Source organism: Zeugodacus cucurbitae, chromosome 4 (genome assembly GCF_028554725.1).
Source record: "Zeugodacus cucurbitae isolate PBARC_wt_2022May chromosome 4, idZeuCucr1.2, whole genome shotgun sequence".
Taxonomy (NCBI): Eukaryota; Metazoa; Arthropoda; class Insecta; order Diptera; family Tephritidae; genus Zeugodacus; species Zeugodacus cucurbitae.
In genome coordinates, this window is record NC_071669.1 from 42690525 (window position 1) to 42705481 (window position 14957).

General features: G+C 33.5%; 1 protein-coding gene across 2 annotated transcripts in view; it reads left to right on the forward strand.

Annotated features, from left to right (window-relative positions):
• Positions 1-7299, forward strand: part of LOC105218571 (glutamate receptor 1) — a 112668-nt gene extending 105369 nt beyond the window's left edge. Inside the window, exon 16 of one of the 2 annotated variants that reach the window (XM_054229451.1) lies at positions 1076-7299. In XM_054229451.1, the coding sequence (XP_054085426.1) occupies positions 1076-1174 (99 nt within the window). In that variant the 3' untranslated portion in view covers positions 1175-7299. The remainder of the gene's footprint in view (positions 1-1075) is intronic. The other variant, XM_054229452.1, reaches the window with a different exon arrangement.
• Positions 7300-14957: the final 7658 nt, after the last annotated feature.

The following is a 14957-nucleotide window of genomic DNA, read 5'->3' on the forward strand; positions in this document are numbered from 1 at the left end:
TTTGGAAGAGATTTAAAACAAAACAAAAAAATCGATTCGAAGCCTGTAAAGCAGACTACTGCCTTAAAATAATTATATTGAGATAATTCACACAATGACCTATATTTTGGTCAAAAAGTTAATGAACTGGTGTTTTTGAGACGTGTGGGTTTCAATTAGCCAACTTTTACGGAGTTGATCTTTTTGACACTTATTACTTAATTTATACTGAGTTTGGTTGAACATTTCTTAATGAACAGACTTACTCCGATACAAATTTTATTGATGACATACGGCTCTAATATGGCAAGAGGTCGAAAATTGGGTTTCTCGGCTGAGTTTATTCTAGCCGAAATCATTTTTAAAATATAATGGCAAACCCTTAAATATAATTATTATACTCTCGCAACGTGTTGCACAGAGTATTATTTAAACATTAAACTATGCATTTTATTTCTTCTTGAAAGCCAAAATCATCATAATTGTTGGTTTTCCAAATAAGAACATATACTTTACATAAATTTAAAGAAGACACATCGAGGAAAATTCCTGAATTTAGAGTTGGGTTAAGCACAATTTAAAACAGTTGACTGCATTGATCAAATTGTGCAAAAATTCTTAAAATAAAACGTATGTACATAAATATTGAAATTTAAAATCATTTAGCTAAGTAGTTTTAAATTGTCGCCGAACATCTGGGAATGGGAATTCATATGCTAGTCAAGTGTGTGGAGTAATCTTATAGTAATATAAAAGATCTGAAAAAGACAATTATAAATATTGATTTAGCCATATTTATTTCTTAACAAATATCTCACATGAATAAATAAATTATGTAATGAACTATTTTGTTACTTTTGTAAATTATTCAATTGGAAACATTCATAAGTAAATAAAATATAACTTAAAACACATTTTCTTTAACGATATGCAATGTATTCAAAATTGTCTCACAAGGAAAGTTGCTGGAAAACTTAAAATCCTACACACTATATAATGCCACACACTCATATATTCATACTCATACATTAAATTCACAAACCTGAATTGAATTTTGCTTTCATTGTGGTCACAACTATTATTAATGTTCAAACAGTACCTCAATTGTGCCTCTTTGCAGTATTATCCAGCCGGACAATTAAGTGCCGCATCTGAGGCCGAAACAATGCACATGAATGCGCACAGTCAGGTTTGACATGAACATGCGCAGGAATCGCGCCTTTGACGTACACCCTGCGCACCAACAATACGCCGCATAATGGCCAACAGCCGGCAGGAAACTGAAAAGATACTGAGCAATCATGATCAAAACGCAACAACAATGCCCGGCAGCCAGAATAGTACGCTCATGCGAAATCCCGATGTAAATCATCCCTACGCCAAATAAATATATATACTAACTTAAATACACATAACATGGAGTAAGAAAAACATACATATACTGAAACAACATCTAAAAAAATTAAACGTGTGAAAGTATCAAAAATAAAAAGTAAACAAAATAAATCAGGAGCGTATATATATTACTAAGAGTGAAAAGAAATAATAAATGTGTTATTATATAAGTAAAAATACATACGAAATCATACATACATACACATATACCCAACAGATATTGAGTTTGAAATTGGTCGAGTGATAACAAAAACTCTGCGCAGAGGCGCAGTTACATACATTACATTAGAGAGAGAAGGAATAGAACATGGTATTAATTTCTGTGATTTGAACAAAAAGTGTGCACTTACAAAAAAATTTTATTAGATTTTTGTTTTATTTTTTTTCCAACCATATTTAATATTTTATATACAGTCAAAGACAAAAGTTTAAATACACCCATAAAATTTCAATTTTTATTTAAATTAAATGTTTTAACACAAATGTAGTGATGCAGTTTATTTATAGTAGATAATTAATCAATAATTCAATGCAAAAAAAATTCATTGTTACGCAGAAAATGGTAAATTCATAAAAAAACGTAAAATTACGCGGAACAAAATTTTAAATACAGTGCATAGAGTTTCATTTTCTGACTTAAACAAACGAATATAAAGGGAATAAAATAAACTACTACTACTACTACTTTTAGACGGCATGACGTAGATAGAACCATATTTTCTATTTCCGAAGGCGCAATATAAGACTACTCCTTTTTGAGAGCTTCTTTCAAGGTTGTTTGCTAGTTGAAGACGCATTATAAAAGATAAATTAACAATATCCAAATACACAAGTTCCAGTAAATTGCACTTTATTTTTTAATAGCGCGTGAAGACACAATTTCAAGTAGAAAATTTCAAGGCGCAGTTGTACGTCTACGAGCGATTCCAATGATTTTTTCAGAATCTTTTATCTATTCCAACGTTTTCAATTTTCAAACATCTAAGCATCGGACCGACAATTAATGATGCAGAAGGCAATGATAATTTGTTACCCTCAAGGTTTAATAACAAATATTGTACATCCAATGGCGTTACGATTAAATTAGGTTTTTTGTAAATACAGAAAAACTTGTCATCAAAAAGTTTGAGTATAAATGTTTTGCATTTAAACAAAGTTTTTTTAATTTAAAGCTCCGCTAGATTTCACTTGAGTAATAGCTTGTATATTTACTATACTACTAGGAGTGAGTACTACCGCAATAGTAATTAGGAAGGAGAACATTCTGTTAGAACACAACTGGTCAAAAGACTGCATTCACATGTTTCCTCGAATAATTTATGTGAACATATATCAGCTTATTTTTCTGTCGCTTGCCTGCAGTAATGTTTGACCATACGAATGCTCTTAGAGTAGTTAGAGTTTGCCAATTATAAGATACTATCATTATTCGCAAATGACAATTCGGAAAAAAGGCATCATTCGATACCATCGATAGTGGCATCCACAGTTTTGCAGCTCTATTCTACAGTCTACTTCCAGATTTTTCCATTTTTATGCTCTCGCAACCTGTTGCACAGACTATAATAGTTTTGTTCACATAACGGTTGTTTGTGTCACCAAGAAATATAAGAGTTAGATATGGGGTTATATATACCAAAGTGATCAGGATGACGAGTGGATTTGAAATCCGGATGTCTGTCCGTCCGTCTGTCCGTCTGTCCGTGCAAGCGATAACTTGAGTAAAAATTAAGATATCTTAATGAAACTTGGAATATATGTTCCTTGGCACCATAGGAAGGTTGCTTTCGAAAATGAGCATAATCGGACCACTGCCACGCCCACAAAATGGCGAAAACCGAAAACACATAAAGTGCCATAACTAAGCCATAAATAAAGTTATGGAAATAAAATTTGGTTTGAAAGATCGTACTATGAAGGGGCATATTTGGATGTACTTTTTTAGGGGAAGTGGGCTTGGCCCCGCCCCCTACTAAGTTTTTTGTACATATCTCGCAAACCAATAGAGCTATATAAACCAAACTTTCTGCAGTCGGTTTTTTTCGCGACTTCCTAATGCAGTCCAAAAATGAAAGAAATCGGATCATAACCACACCCACCTCCCATACAAAGGATATGTTGAAAATTACTAAAACTGGGTTAACTCACTAACCAAAAACGTCAGAAACACAAAATTTCGCATAAGAAATGGCAGATGAAAGCTGCACTCAGAATTTTTACAAAATGGAAAATGGGCGTGGCATAGCCCACTTATGGGTCAAAAACCATATCTCAGGAACTACTCGACCGATTTCAATGAAACTTGGTTTGTAATAGTTTCCTTAAATCCCAATAATATGTTGTGAAAATGGGCCAAATCGCTTTACAACCACGCCTACTTCCTTTATACCAGAACTTTGAAGACGATCTGAATCGTTTACTTTACAATATATAAAGTAAGAACTAGTGAAGATATCGGTGCAGAACTTTGCACAAATACTATGTTAATAGTGTGGCAGCCCCAGTCTAAAAATCGCCGAAATCGGACCATATGTTTTCAAGGCCCCATATATCGAACATGAGGACCTCGGTGCTTCGAACCTAATATTAGGGTTTCTAAAAATCAATGGACTTTATATAATATATATGAGGAATATGTGGGTCAAATTGTGTATTATATAATATTAATTAATTTAAATAAATAAATTGCGAGAGTATAAAATGTTCGGTTACACCCGAACTTAGCCCTTCCTTACTTGTTTTTTTTTTAAATCTGGTCTTTAAAATTTTGTTATTTAATAGAAAATGGCACAGAGTAAATTCTATGTAATTTCAAAACCAATCGAGAACTCACAATTATGAAATTATTTTCAATGTTATTTTATAATAATTTTCATCCTCTTCCACGCACATTGTTTTGGTTCTCATAGAAATTATTATGGCAAGCAACTTTCCTTTGCTTTTTCCGATTAAAATAAAAACACAATTTAATTTAAATTACTTGTATATGTATGTATGTGGCAATTTTCACCAATTATAATCATTTGTAAACAATTGTGAGGTCAGTAAGTCATTGCAGCCTAAAGCTTCTACAAATAGCAGTGACTATAAAAGCACACCGCATACATACGAGTAAATGCAAATTATTTCACCAACACACATAACACACATTTTACGGAGACTAATTGAACTAAGTAAACTCAATAAAATATTTTATGTACATACAATACACAGACATACGCACACAGGCAGTCATTTAGAGGTAAATTATTATAGGCTTGGTAGTATTAGTATTTAGTAGATATAATCTATTAAATCAAATGTGAAAGTAAAATTAAATAATAAACATGGATAAACAAAGTAAACTATAAGGTAAATTGCTAAAGTAAAATAGACACACACACACATACACTGAAACAGCAACATAAAGTCGAATAACAATGTAATGAAATCTTGTAGAATTATTTAAATTTAAGCAGAGCTTTGGCTCATAAGTTAAAGAGAAACCACATATACAACAAAAAATACAAAATACTGTAAAGGAAGCTAAAGGCAACTACGAAAACAATAAATTAAATGCTGAAAGCAAGCATTCATATATGGTAGAACTAGAGATATATGTGTGTGTTTGTATGTGTGTATAACAAACGGAAAGCGACATAGCTGTAAAGAAACCTGAATGTAACTAATTGTATGCCACAAAAAAAGTGGTAACATTTTAACTTGCAACACAGCTGCATTTATGTAGAAACTCAAGCATATATGTATATATGTATGTGTGTGTGAATATGCTGTGCACGAGCGTCAAAGCACTTACGCATGTAATGATATATGTATGCCAAGCGGACCGCTCATTGCGAGTTCTTAAAGCAAATTATAAAATCTCTATATACTGCTGGTAAACACACACAAATGCACAGGCATACAGTAAATACATATTCCAGCAACAACAATGCAGATATATTATATGATATGTGTGTGTTAGTGCATCTACATCTACATATAAATCGAATATGCATAAGCATATTAATAAATAATTAAGTTAACTCAACAACAAAGGTGAAATACACTCATGAACAATACGCATATGTAAACATGAATACATACATATATGTATACTTACGCATAAATTTAGGTTAAATGAAAACTGCAATTAATTGCATTGAAATGACTGATCACTAAACATTTTTAATTATTATATGAAAAAACAAAAACAAATGAATAAATAGAAATGAAATCGTAGTAATAAGCATTAATAAATACATGTGTATGTGAATGCGAAATCCTTGCTAAAGCAAGGATAAAGTGAAACTTAAACAAATGCAAAAACGATACTTGCATACATACATACATACAACCTAACATATAGTTACCTAGGTACATTGAAATAATATTAACACACATACATTTCCTATACTTGTTGGCTGCCAGATAATTTTTAGCGACAGTTGTTCGACTATTATTATGCAATATAACCTACAATGTTGTACATAGTTTTTTGTAAATGCATACGTATATGTATATTATTAAATTTTAATGATTTTATGCGCATTTTTTTGTAGGCAATTTACCCTGATTTATGCAATTACCGTAAATAATTTATTTCGATTGAAAGCGTATATGATGCGTTTAAAAGCTCATTGATCGACTTAACTGATTTATTCGCAATGACCTCTTCAATTTGTTCTTCCATTTGTTCTGTCTTATGATAATCAGAACTTATATATTTGCTTCTATATCATAAGCGTCATAGTACAACCCCATGATGAACAGATATATTGAAGTTTCGATATTTGCAGAACTATTTAAGACAAATTATTTATTGTTCAAACTTTTCTATGAATATTCCATTTCATCATGTGTTATGTCCGAGTACTGCCATTTAGATAAGCTAACAATTTTTTAATATGGCTCAGATATGATTCCATTATGCTTCCTTAAAAATTATGCAGAATATATCTAACTGCCCTTAAGAAAGCTTTTTAAATTATCTCTTAAACAAGAATTTTTTTATATTATATGGAAAAACTCATTTATAACGGGTGATTTTTTTGAGGTTAGGATTTTCATGCATTAGTATTTGACAGATCACGTGGGATTTCAGACATGGTGTCAAAGAAAAAGATGCTCAGTATGCTTTGACATTTCATCATGAATAGACTTACTAACGAGCAACGCTTGCAAATCATTGAATTTTATTACCAAAATCAGTGTTCGGTTCGAAATTTTTTATCGACAAATTTTGTTCAGCGATGAGGCTCATTTCTGGTTGAATGGCTACGTAAATAAGCAAAATTGCCGCATTTGGGGTGAAGAGCAACCAGAAGCCGTTCAAGAACTGCCCATGCATCCCGAAAAATGCACTGTTTGGTGTGGTTTGTACGCTGGTGGAATCATTGGACCGTATTTTTTCAAAGATGCTGTTGGACGCAACGTTACGGTGAATGGCGATCGCTATCGTTCGATGCTAACAAACTTTTTGTTGCCAAAAATGGAAGAACTGAACTTGGTTGACATGTGGTTTCAACAAGATGGCGCTACATGCCACACAGCTCGCGATTCTATGGCCATTTTGAGGGAAAACTTCGGAGAACAATTCATCTCAAGAAATGGACCCGTAAGTTGGCCACCAAGATCATGCGATTTAACGCCTTTAGACTATTTTTTGTGGGGCTACGTCAAGTCTAAAGTCTACAGAAATAAGCCAGCAACTATTCCAGCTTTGGAAGACAACATTTCCGAAGAAATTCGGGCTATTCCGGCCGAAATGCTCGAAAAAGTTGCCCAAAATTGGACTTTCCGAATGGACCACCTAAGACGCAGCCGCGGTCAACATTTAAATGAAATTATCTTCAAAAAGTAAATGTCATGAACCAATCTAACGTTTCAAATAAAGAACCGATGAGATTTTGCAAATTTTATGCGTTTTTTTTTTTAAAAAAGTTATCAAGCTCTTAAAAAATCACCCTTTAATTCCATTACATAAAAGTGGACTTAGGTGATCAATACCCAAACTTTGGGAAGCTATTATCCCGGATCAAATAACCTTCTCGATTTCTCCTTTAAGTTCATTTTCTCAGCACGGAGTTTGAAATAAAGTCTTCATCCATTTAAATTTGCTCGAATTTAGGAACACATATGAAATAATAATATGATGTTATTTACACAGACTTTAGTAAAGCATTCTAGAGAGTAAACCACACAATCCTTATGCAAAAACTGTATATTCTTGGTTTTCATTCAAGACTTATTTAATGGGTATCTTCATATCTTAGTAATAGAACACAGCAAGTTAGCATGTGTAATGTGATACTTTTTCAGATTCAATTAGGGCCCCTTCAGACGTTCCACAAGGCAAGTCTTGATTTTGATCTTGTTGTTTATTAATGATATACCTTCTGTGATTAAGTATTCCAAAAATTTGTTATATGCGGATGATGTAAAACTTTTTAAATTATATACTTCTCGTAACGAAAGATATCAGTTTCAAACGCACTTCAAAATATAGTGTCCTTGTGTTTTTGACCCTTCTGCCTAAAAAAACTTTAGTTTGGAGCAAGTATATAGCTTTGTTGATTTAGGAGCAGCTATGGACCCTAAACTAAATTTTAATTTCCATGTAAGTTCAATAATTTCAAAAGTTATCGGTGATCTTAGCTTTGATAAACGTTGGTCTAAAGAATTTATTGATTTGTATATTACTAAAATTCTTGTTAAAACATTTATTGGAGTATGGTGGTATGAAATCCTAATTACCATACCAATTCTGATAAACTAGATTCCGTGGAAAAAAAATGTTTACTTTTTGCTTTAGGTCACTTACATTGGGATTCCAGATTAAATCTTACTCCTTATACTATCTGTTTAAACTGTATAATTCTACTTACACTCACTAGTCGTAGGGAAGTCCTCGGCATAATATTCCTAGTAAAGCTGAACTGAATGGTTCATTTTGTAGTTTATTTTTTTTTCTCGGCAAATTCTTAAAATTCATCTATTTGTCTACTTACCGGAAGGTCTTCATAATTCTAATCGAGCTTTGCCGTTTTGCCGATTTCAAGTTTGGCCTTCTCGTCATTTAAGCCAAGTTGTCGAATTAAATCATTATTTTCTTGCATGATGGATTAATTTTGGCGTTCTTTTAGTCTTCTAATCCTTTCACTGTCACTGTCTATGGTTCTATTACTACTGAGCCGTCATATGTATTATAAGTGCTTCAAGTCGGTACCAATCATCACAAAGATGTCAAAATCAATGTATAATAACAGCGGTATATGTATACACGATAGAATTATTAGTTAGGAAAGTTTTTCGCGATTCAATTTTCTTATTTTTCCACAATTAATTATCATTTTTTAAATGCAGTATTGTTCAACAGTTCGCAACAAGCTTTTTGGGAAATCGATACTCATTAACTACTATGCCATCATCTTCCACATAATGTAAAATTAAATACAATAATAACAAAAACAAAAAAAAAAAACAAAAAAATAAACGGAAAATGAAAGAATATAAATGTTGTAAATGAGTAACATGCATTTATAGTTATAGATTTATTTATAATTAGAACATACTTACACACATATTACTAGACAGTTAAGAGTAACAGTGCTGTAAAAATATTCCCTTGTACCCTAGTCTAAATACAGAAGCATCAAAATTGCAGACTAAATAAAAAACAAATAATAACTGAATTACATAAAAGTATATATAAATTAGGTAATAATATGGTACTATTCACATAGCTAAAGTGCTTAAGTCATATCAAAATTTACAGATTAAAAACGGTATATAAAGATATACAATAAATAAAGAGTAATAAAATTTGTATTCCTTTGTTTTGAATAATTAACACATTTAAATTTTCCAAATATGCGCTATGTAATAAAAAGTGGTCAAGATAATAATCAAACTTTTTGTTTTCCCCGAAACTATCAAAGTAAATTCACAAGAGATTAAAAATGCGTAAATCAAAAGTACTATTAACACAAAAGCTCTAAACAAAATGGAATAGCATTAAACATGTCAAAATGAAGACTTCGTTTTAAAACGTCTAACAAACTGAAGAAGGAAACAACCTCCAAATCAAAGAGAAAGTAAACAATAATCAAAATCAACCACTAAAAAGTCAAAAGAATTCAAAGATCTACAAAAGCATATTTGCATTTACCACATACAAAGATAATGTCTGCTTCTATGCATTCAATATATACATGTAAAAATGTGTGTTCTTATTTTTTATACAAAATTATTATAAATAGTAAATACGTATAAAAAATTAATAAATTAATATAAATCAAATATTTGATTACGATATGTGAGTAGTTAAAATTTATACAAAATGTTTAGTTGCCATCTAGTTTAAACTTGATATATTGTATTTAGATTTAATTATACTATGTACTAAGATGTTTTTCGAAAACAAATATTATATAAGTCGGTACAGATTGTTATCGTAAACTCTAAAAATATTAATTTTAAATTAAATAATTAAAAAAAAAAATACATAAAATAGTCAATACTAATGCTAATAATTATAAACAACAATGAAAAATTATAAAACTGAGAAATTAATAAATAATAAAGAACATACAGAAATGCTAAATTTATAAAAGAATATAGCAACGTGTTTTATTAAATGGTAGTGAGTAACGATTTGAGTCAAACAAAATCTTTCTTCTTCTTCTTCTTGACTGGCGTAGACACCGCTTACGCGGTTATAGCCGAGTCCAAAACAGCGCGCCACGTATCCCTCCTTCTGGCAGTTTGGCGCCAATTGGTTATTCCAAGCGAAGCCAGGTCCCTCTACACCTGGTCCTTCCATCGGAGTGGAGGTCTCCCTCTTCCTCGGCTTCCACCAGCGGGTACTGCATCGAATACTTTCAGAGCTAGAGCCAGCGTAGCCGCTGTTTTTTTATTCGCTGGACTATGTCTATGTCGTCGAATAACACATACAGCTCATCGTTCCATCGTCTGCGGTATTCACCGTTGCCAATTCTTAAGGGACCATAAATCTTCCGCAAAACCTTTCTCTCGAAAACTCCTAGTGCCGTCTCATCGGATGTTGACATCGTCCACGCTTCTGCACCGTAAAGTAGGACGGGAATGATGAGATACTTGTAGAGTTTGGTTTTTGTTCGTCGATAGAGGACTTTACTTTTCAATTGCCTACTTAGTCCATAGTAGCACCTGTTGGCAAGAGTGATTCTTCGTTGGATTTCTAGGCTGACATTGTTATTGCTGTTAATGCTGGTTCCCAGGTAGACGAAATTATCTACAACTTCAAAGTTATGACTGTCAACAGTGACGTGGGAGCCAAGACGCGAATGCGCTGACTGTTTGTTTGATGACAGGAGATATTTCGTCTTGTTCTCGTTCACCACCAGACCCATTCACTTCGCTTCCTTATCCAGGCGGGAAAAAGCAGAACTAACGGCGCGGGTGTTGTTTCCAATGATATCGATATCATCGGCGTACGCCAGTAGCTGTACACTCTTGTAGAAGATTGTGCCTTCTCTATTTAGCTCTGCAACTCTTATAATTTTCTCCAGCATCAAGTTAAAGAAGTCGCACGATAGTGAGTCACCTTGTCTGAAACCTCGTCTGGTATCGAACGGCTCGGAGAGGTCCTTCCCGATCCTGACGGAGCTTTTGCTGTTGCTCAACGTCAGCTTACACAGCCGTATTAGTTTTGCGGGGATACCAAATTCAGACATCGCGGCATAAAGGCAGCTCCTTTTCGTGCTGTCGAAAGCAGCTTTAAAGTCGACAAAGAGATTGTGTGTCTCGATCCTATTTTCACGGGTCTTCTCCAAAATTTGGCGCATGGTGAATATCTGGTCTGTTGTTGATTTTCCAGGTCTAAAGCCACACTGACAAGGTCCAACGGTAATTGGCGCAAATTGTGGGGTCTCCCTTTTTGTGTATTGGGCAGAGTACACTGAGATTCCAATCGTCAGGCATGCTTTCTTCCGACCATATTCTGCAAAGAAGCTGATGCAAGCACCTTATCAGTTCTTCGCCGCCTTATTGTTCTTCAAGCTATTCGAATTTCTTCACGGTCGGGCAATGGAACATCTGCTCCATCTTCGTCGATTGGGGAATCGGGTTCGCCATCTCCTGTTGTTGTACTTTCCTGCCATTCAGCAGGCTGGAGAAGTGTTCCCTCCACATACTCAGTATACTCTGGTCATCAATAACTAGATCACCTCTGGGGGTCCTAAAGGAGTGTGCTCCGGTCTTGAAACCTTCAGTTAGTCGCCGGATCTTTTCGTAAAATTTTCGAGCATTACCCCTGTCGGCCAGCTTGTCAAGCTCTTCATACTCACGCATTTCGGCCTCTTTCTTTTTTGTCAGCAAATGCGTCTCGCTTCCCTCTTCAGCAAAACAAAATCTTTAGTTACCTTAAAAATGCATCAACAGTCGATTGTAGTTTATTGTTGTGACAATTTTGTAAAAATCCTCAAAATAGTTTTGTGGCTCAAATTAAAATTGTTACAACTCAAAATCTCCCGCTGTGATAATGCCAGTTGTTGCATCAGTTGTTAGTTTCAAGACCATAAAAGTTACTTCGATTAAGAATAGCACCGATAGATAATGTGACACTGTAATCTAAAGTATATTGATCCAGATAAAACATCTATGAAGATATGTGTCATAATTAATGTTATCCTTAATATTTATCTTCGTATTATTTCGTATACCCCCTTTATTCTCATACTCTGAAAAATCAGAAAGCCCAAGTTTTATAAACTGCCAAATTTTTGATATTCAAACGATCAGTAAATCAACGATGGATAAATAAACAAAACAAACATTAAACAAGTAAGGAAATGCCAAGTTCGGTGCAGTGGTCCGATTTTGCTCCGGACGGACAGACAGACATTCAGATTTTGACTCGCCTCGTCGCCCTGATCACTTTTGTTTATATAATAACCCTATATCTAACTCGTTAAGTTTTGGGTGTTACAAACAACCGTTATGTGAACAAAACTATAATACTCTCCTAGCAACTTTGTTGCGAGAGTATAAACAATTATAATAGGTAAGAAACTGTCAAGTGACTGTTTCTGCCATTTTCCTTTAACGCAATGAAAAGTTTGCTAATTTTGGTCAAAATCGGATGCCTGCTGGGACAAACAAATTCTAACTTGAATATAATAGATATACTATTCACATAGTTCTCATTAACAGTTAAATTAGCTTTACAGCTACATTACGTAGATTGCTTTCCGCCTGTCAGTTACGCTAAAACTTCACATTATGCACTACTATGTTGTGCTACCATATTATGTGCTACTTCATATCCAAAGCTCTAGATTTGTGATGTGACTTCAGACAATAATGAACTTCTACTCCATGTAAATGTAGAGTAAAAGCTCACTATTAAGCTTTGTAAGCACTGTATACTATATTTTCCATTTTTCTCTGAAATTGTGCAAATAAGTTTTTACAAACCTTTGAGAGCTTAATGGCTATTATAAAGCTTGATGAACATAACTAGTCACATTAAAAGCTTGTGGACCTTTCTTAAGTTACATAAAAGCTCTGTGGCGCGCTCAATAAGCAGTTATGCAAAAGGACAACAGCTATGTTCTGAAAAATAAACCAGTGTTTGTCAGAAAGCTTAATAGGCTTAAAACACAAACTGTTGACAAAAGCAGGTGCCGTTAAACTTATGTTATTGTTAGTGTAATGCGTCAATTCGTTTAAAGTGCCCTGGAGACGATCAAATAATTGCGTCAAACAGTGCATATGTGTTAGTGATGTTCAATCGTGTGTTGCCCGCAAACGTTCAAATTAACACGTCAAACATCAGTTTAGTTTTGAGCTCGTAACGAACGGTCATCATGTCATCGTCGGATGTTGATTATCTATTATCCAGCAAAACGGATTATTGTAATTTTTTGCGAATGGATTGCGACACATTTAATGAACTACTAACCAAGGTGGAGCCATTAATTAAAAAAAAAAATACAGTGATGCGAGAAGCAATACCAGCTAACATGCGTTTGTCAGCAACATTAAGATATTTGGCGACCGGAGATAAATTTGAAGATCTTAAATTTATAACTGCAATTTCTCCTAGATCCCTTGGATTGATTATCATAGAAACTTGTGAGGCAATTATTTCGTCTCTTTCAACATTTATAAAGGTAAGTTATAACCTCAATTATTACATCAATAAATAAAGAATATCGATTATGTTTTATTATAACTTTTTATTTCATAAATTAAATGTGTACTTAAAATTAAAATTAATGAAAAATTATTCAGCGAAATTTGAAAAAAAAATGCGATATTTGAGATTGTGATGTCTCAGCATCACTCACTGATATAGTAGCATCAGTAAGATGCATAGGTGTGGAACTGCTGCTGCTAAATATTTGCCCTGCATTGTGCTTTGGACCATTAATTTGCACTGAGTTTCGGTGTAGTGTCCCCATCTGCCCCTCAAATAAAATATCCTCCACAAATTTTTCGCATAAAATTCGCTGCTGTGGAGCCATCCGGTCTAATTTCACAGCCCAGGAGTTTGTTATTGTTGTTGTGGATGTGGTACTCTTGGCTGCAAAACGTTTTGTAGCAATTTCTAATAAAACATCAGAAACATCTGATTTTCGTTTATTAACTTTTGGAACAGTTTCCTTAATAATATTCTGAAATGATAAAGAAATAAAAATACACATATTTTAAATTATATATTAATTAATATTTATTTAAAAAATATAATATTTTTTCTTTATTATATACAGGTACCGCAGTCAGAATCGGAATGGAGATCAATTGCAGAAGAATTTTATGAACTTTGGAATTTTCCAAATTGCATAGGCGCATTGGACGGAAAGCATATTGCTATAAAAAAACCTCCAAACTCAGGATCATTCTACTATAATTACAAGAAATTTTTTAGTATTGTTCTCATGGCAACTGTGAATGCAAATTATTTATAGTTGCGGATGTTGGTACAAATGGGAGCATTTCTGATGGTGGTGTTATAAAAAAAACAGATTTTGGGAAAGCAATTTACAACAAATGTTTACAAATACCTTCATCATCGCAACTACCAAATAGCAATAAAGTTCTGCCATATGTTTTCATTGGAGATAATGCTTTTCAAATGCATGAAAACCTTTTGAAACCCTATCCTGGCACCAATCTCACGAGCAAAGAACGCATCTTTAACTACAGGTTGAGTAGAGCGCGCAGAATTGTGGAGAATGTGTTTGGAATATTAGTATCCCGATTTGGTGTTCTACAAACTACCATTTCCGTCGAGCCGGAAAAAGCACAAACCATTGTTTTGGATTGTTGCTATTTGCGTGCAAAAAAAATGTATTCATTCACCGATATAATTGATAATGAAGTTACCAGCTCTGGGGATTTGGTTATTGGAAAATGGCGTGAAGATATACATCTTAATGCACTGGAATGCACACAACTGCGGAATGCTTCAAATAAAGCCAAAGAAATTCGCGAGACTTTTGCAGAATATTTTAGCAACGAAGGGGCAGTTTCTTGGCAAATTCTGGCAAAGCATCAGGACTTCTAACAGATATCTATGTTATGGTATTATGTCAACAAGATAAAAAACCCATACCTAG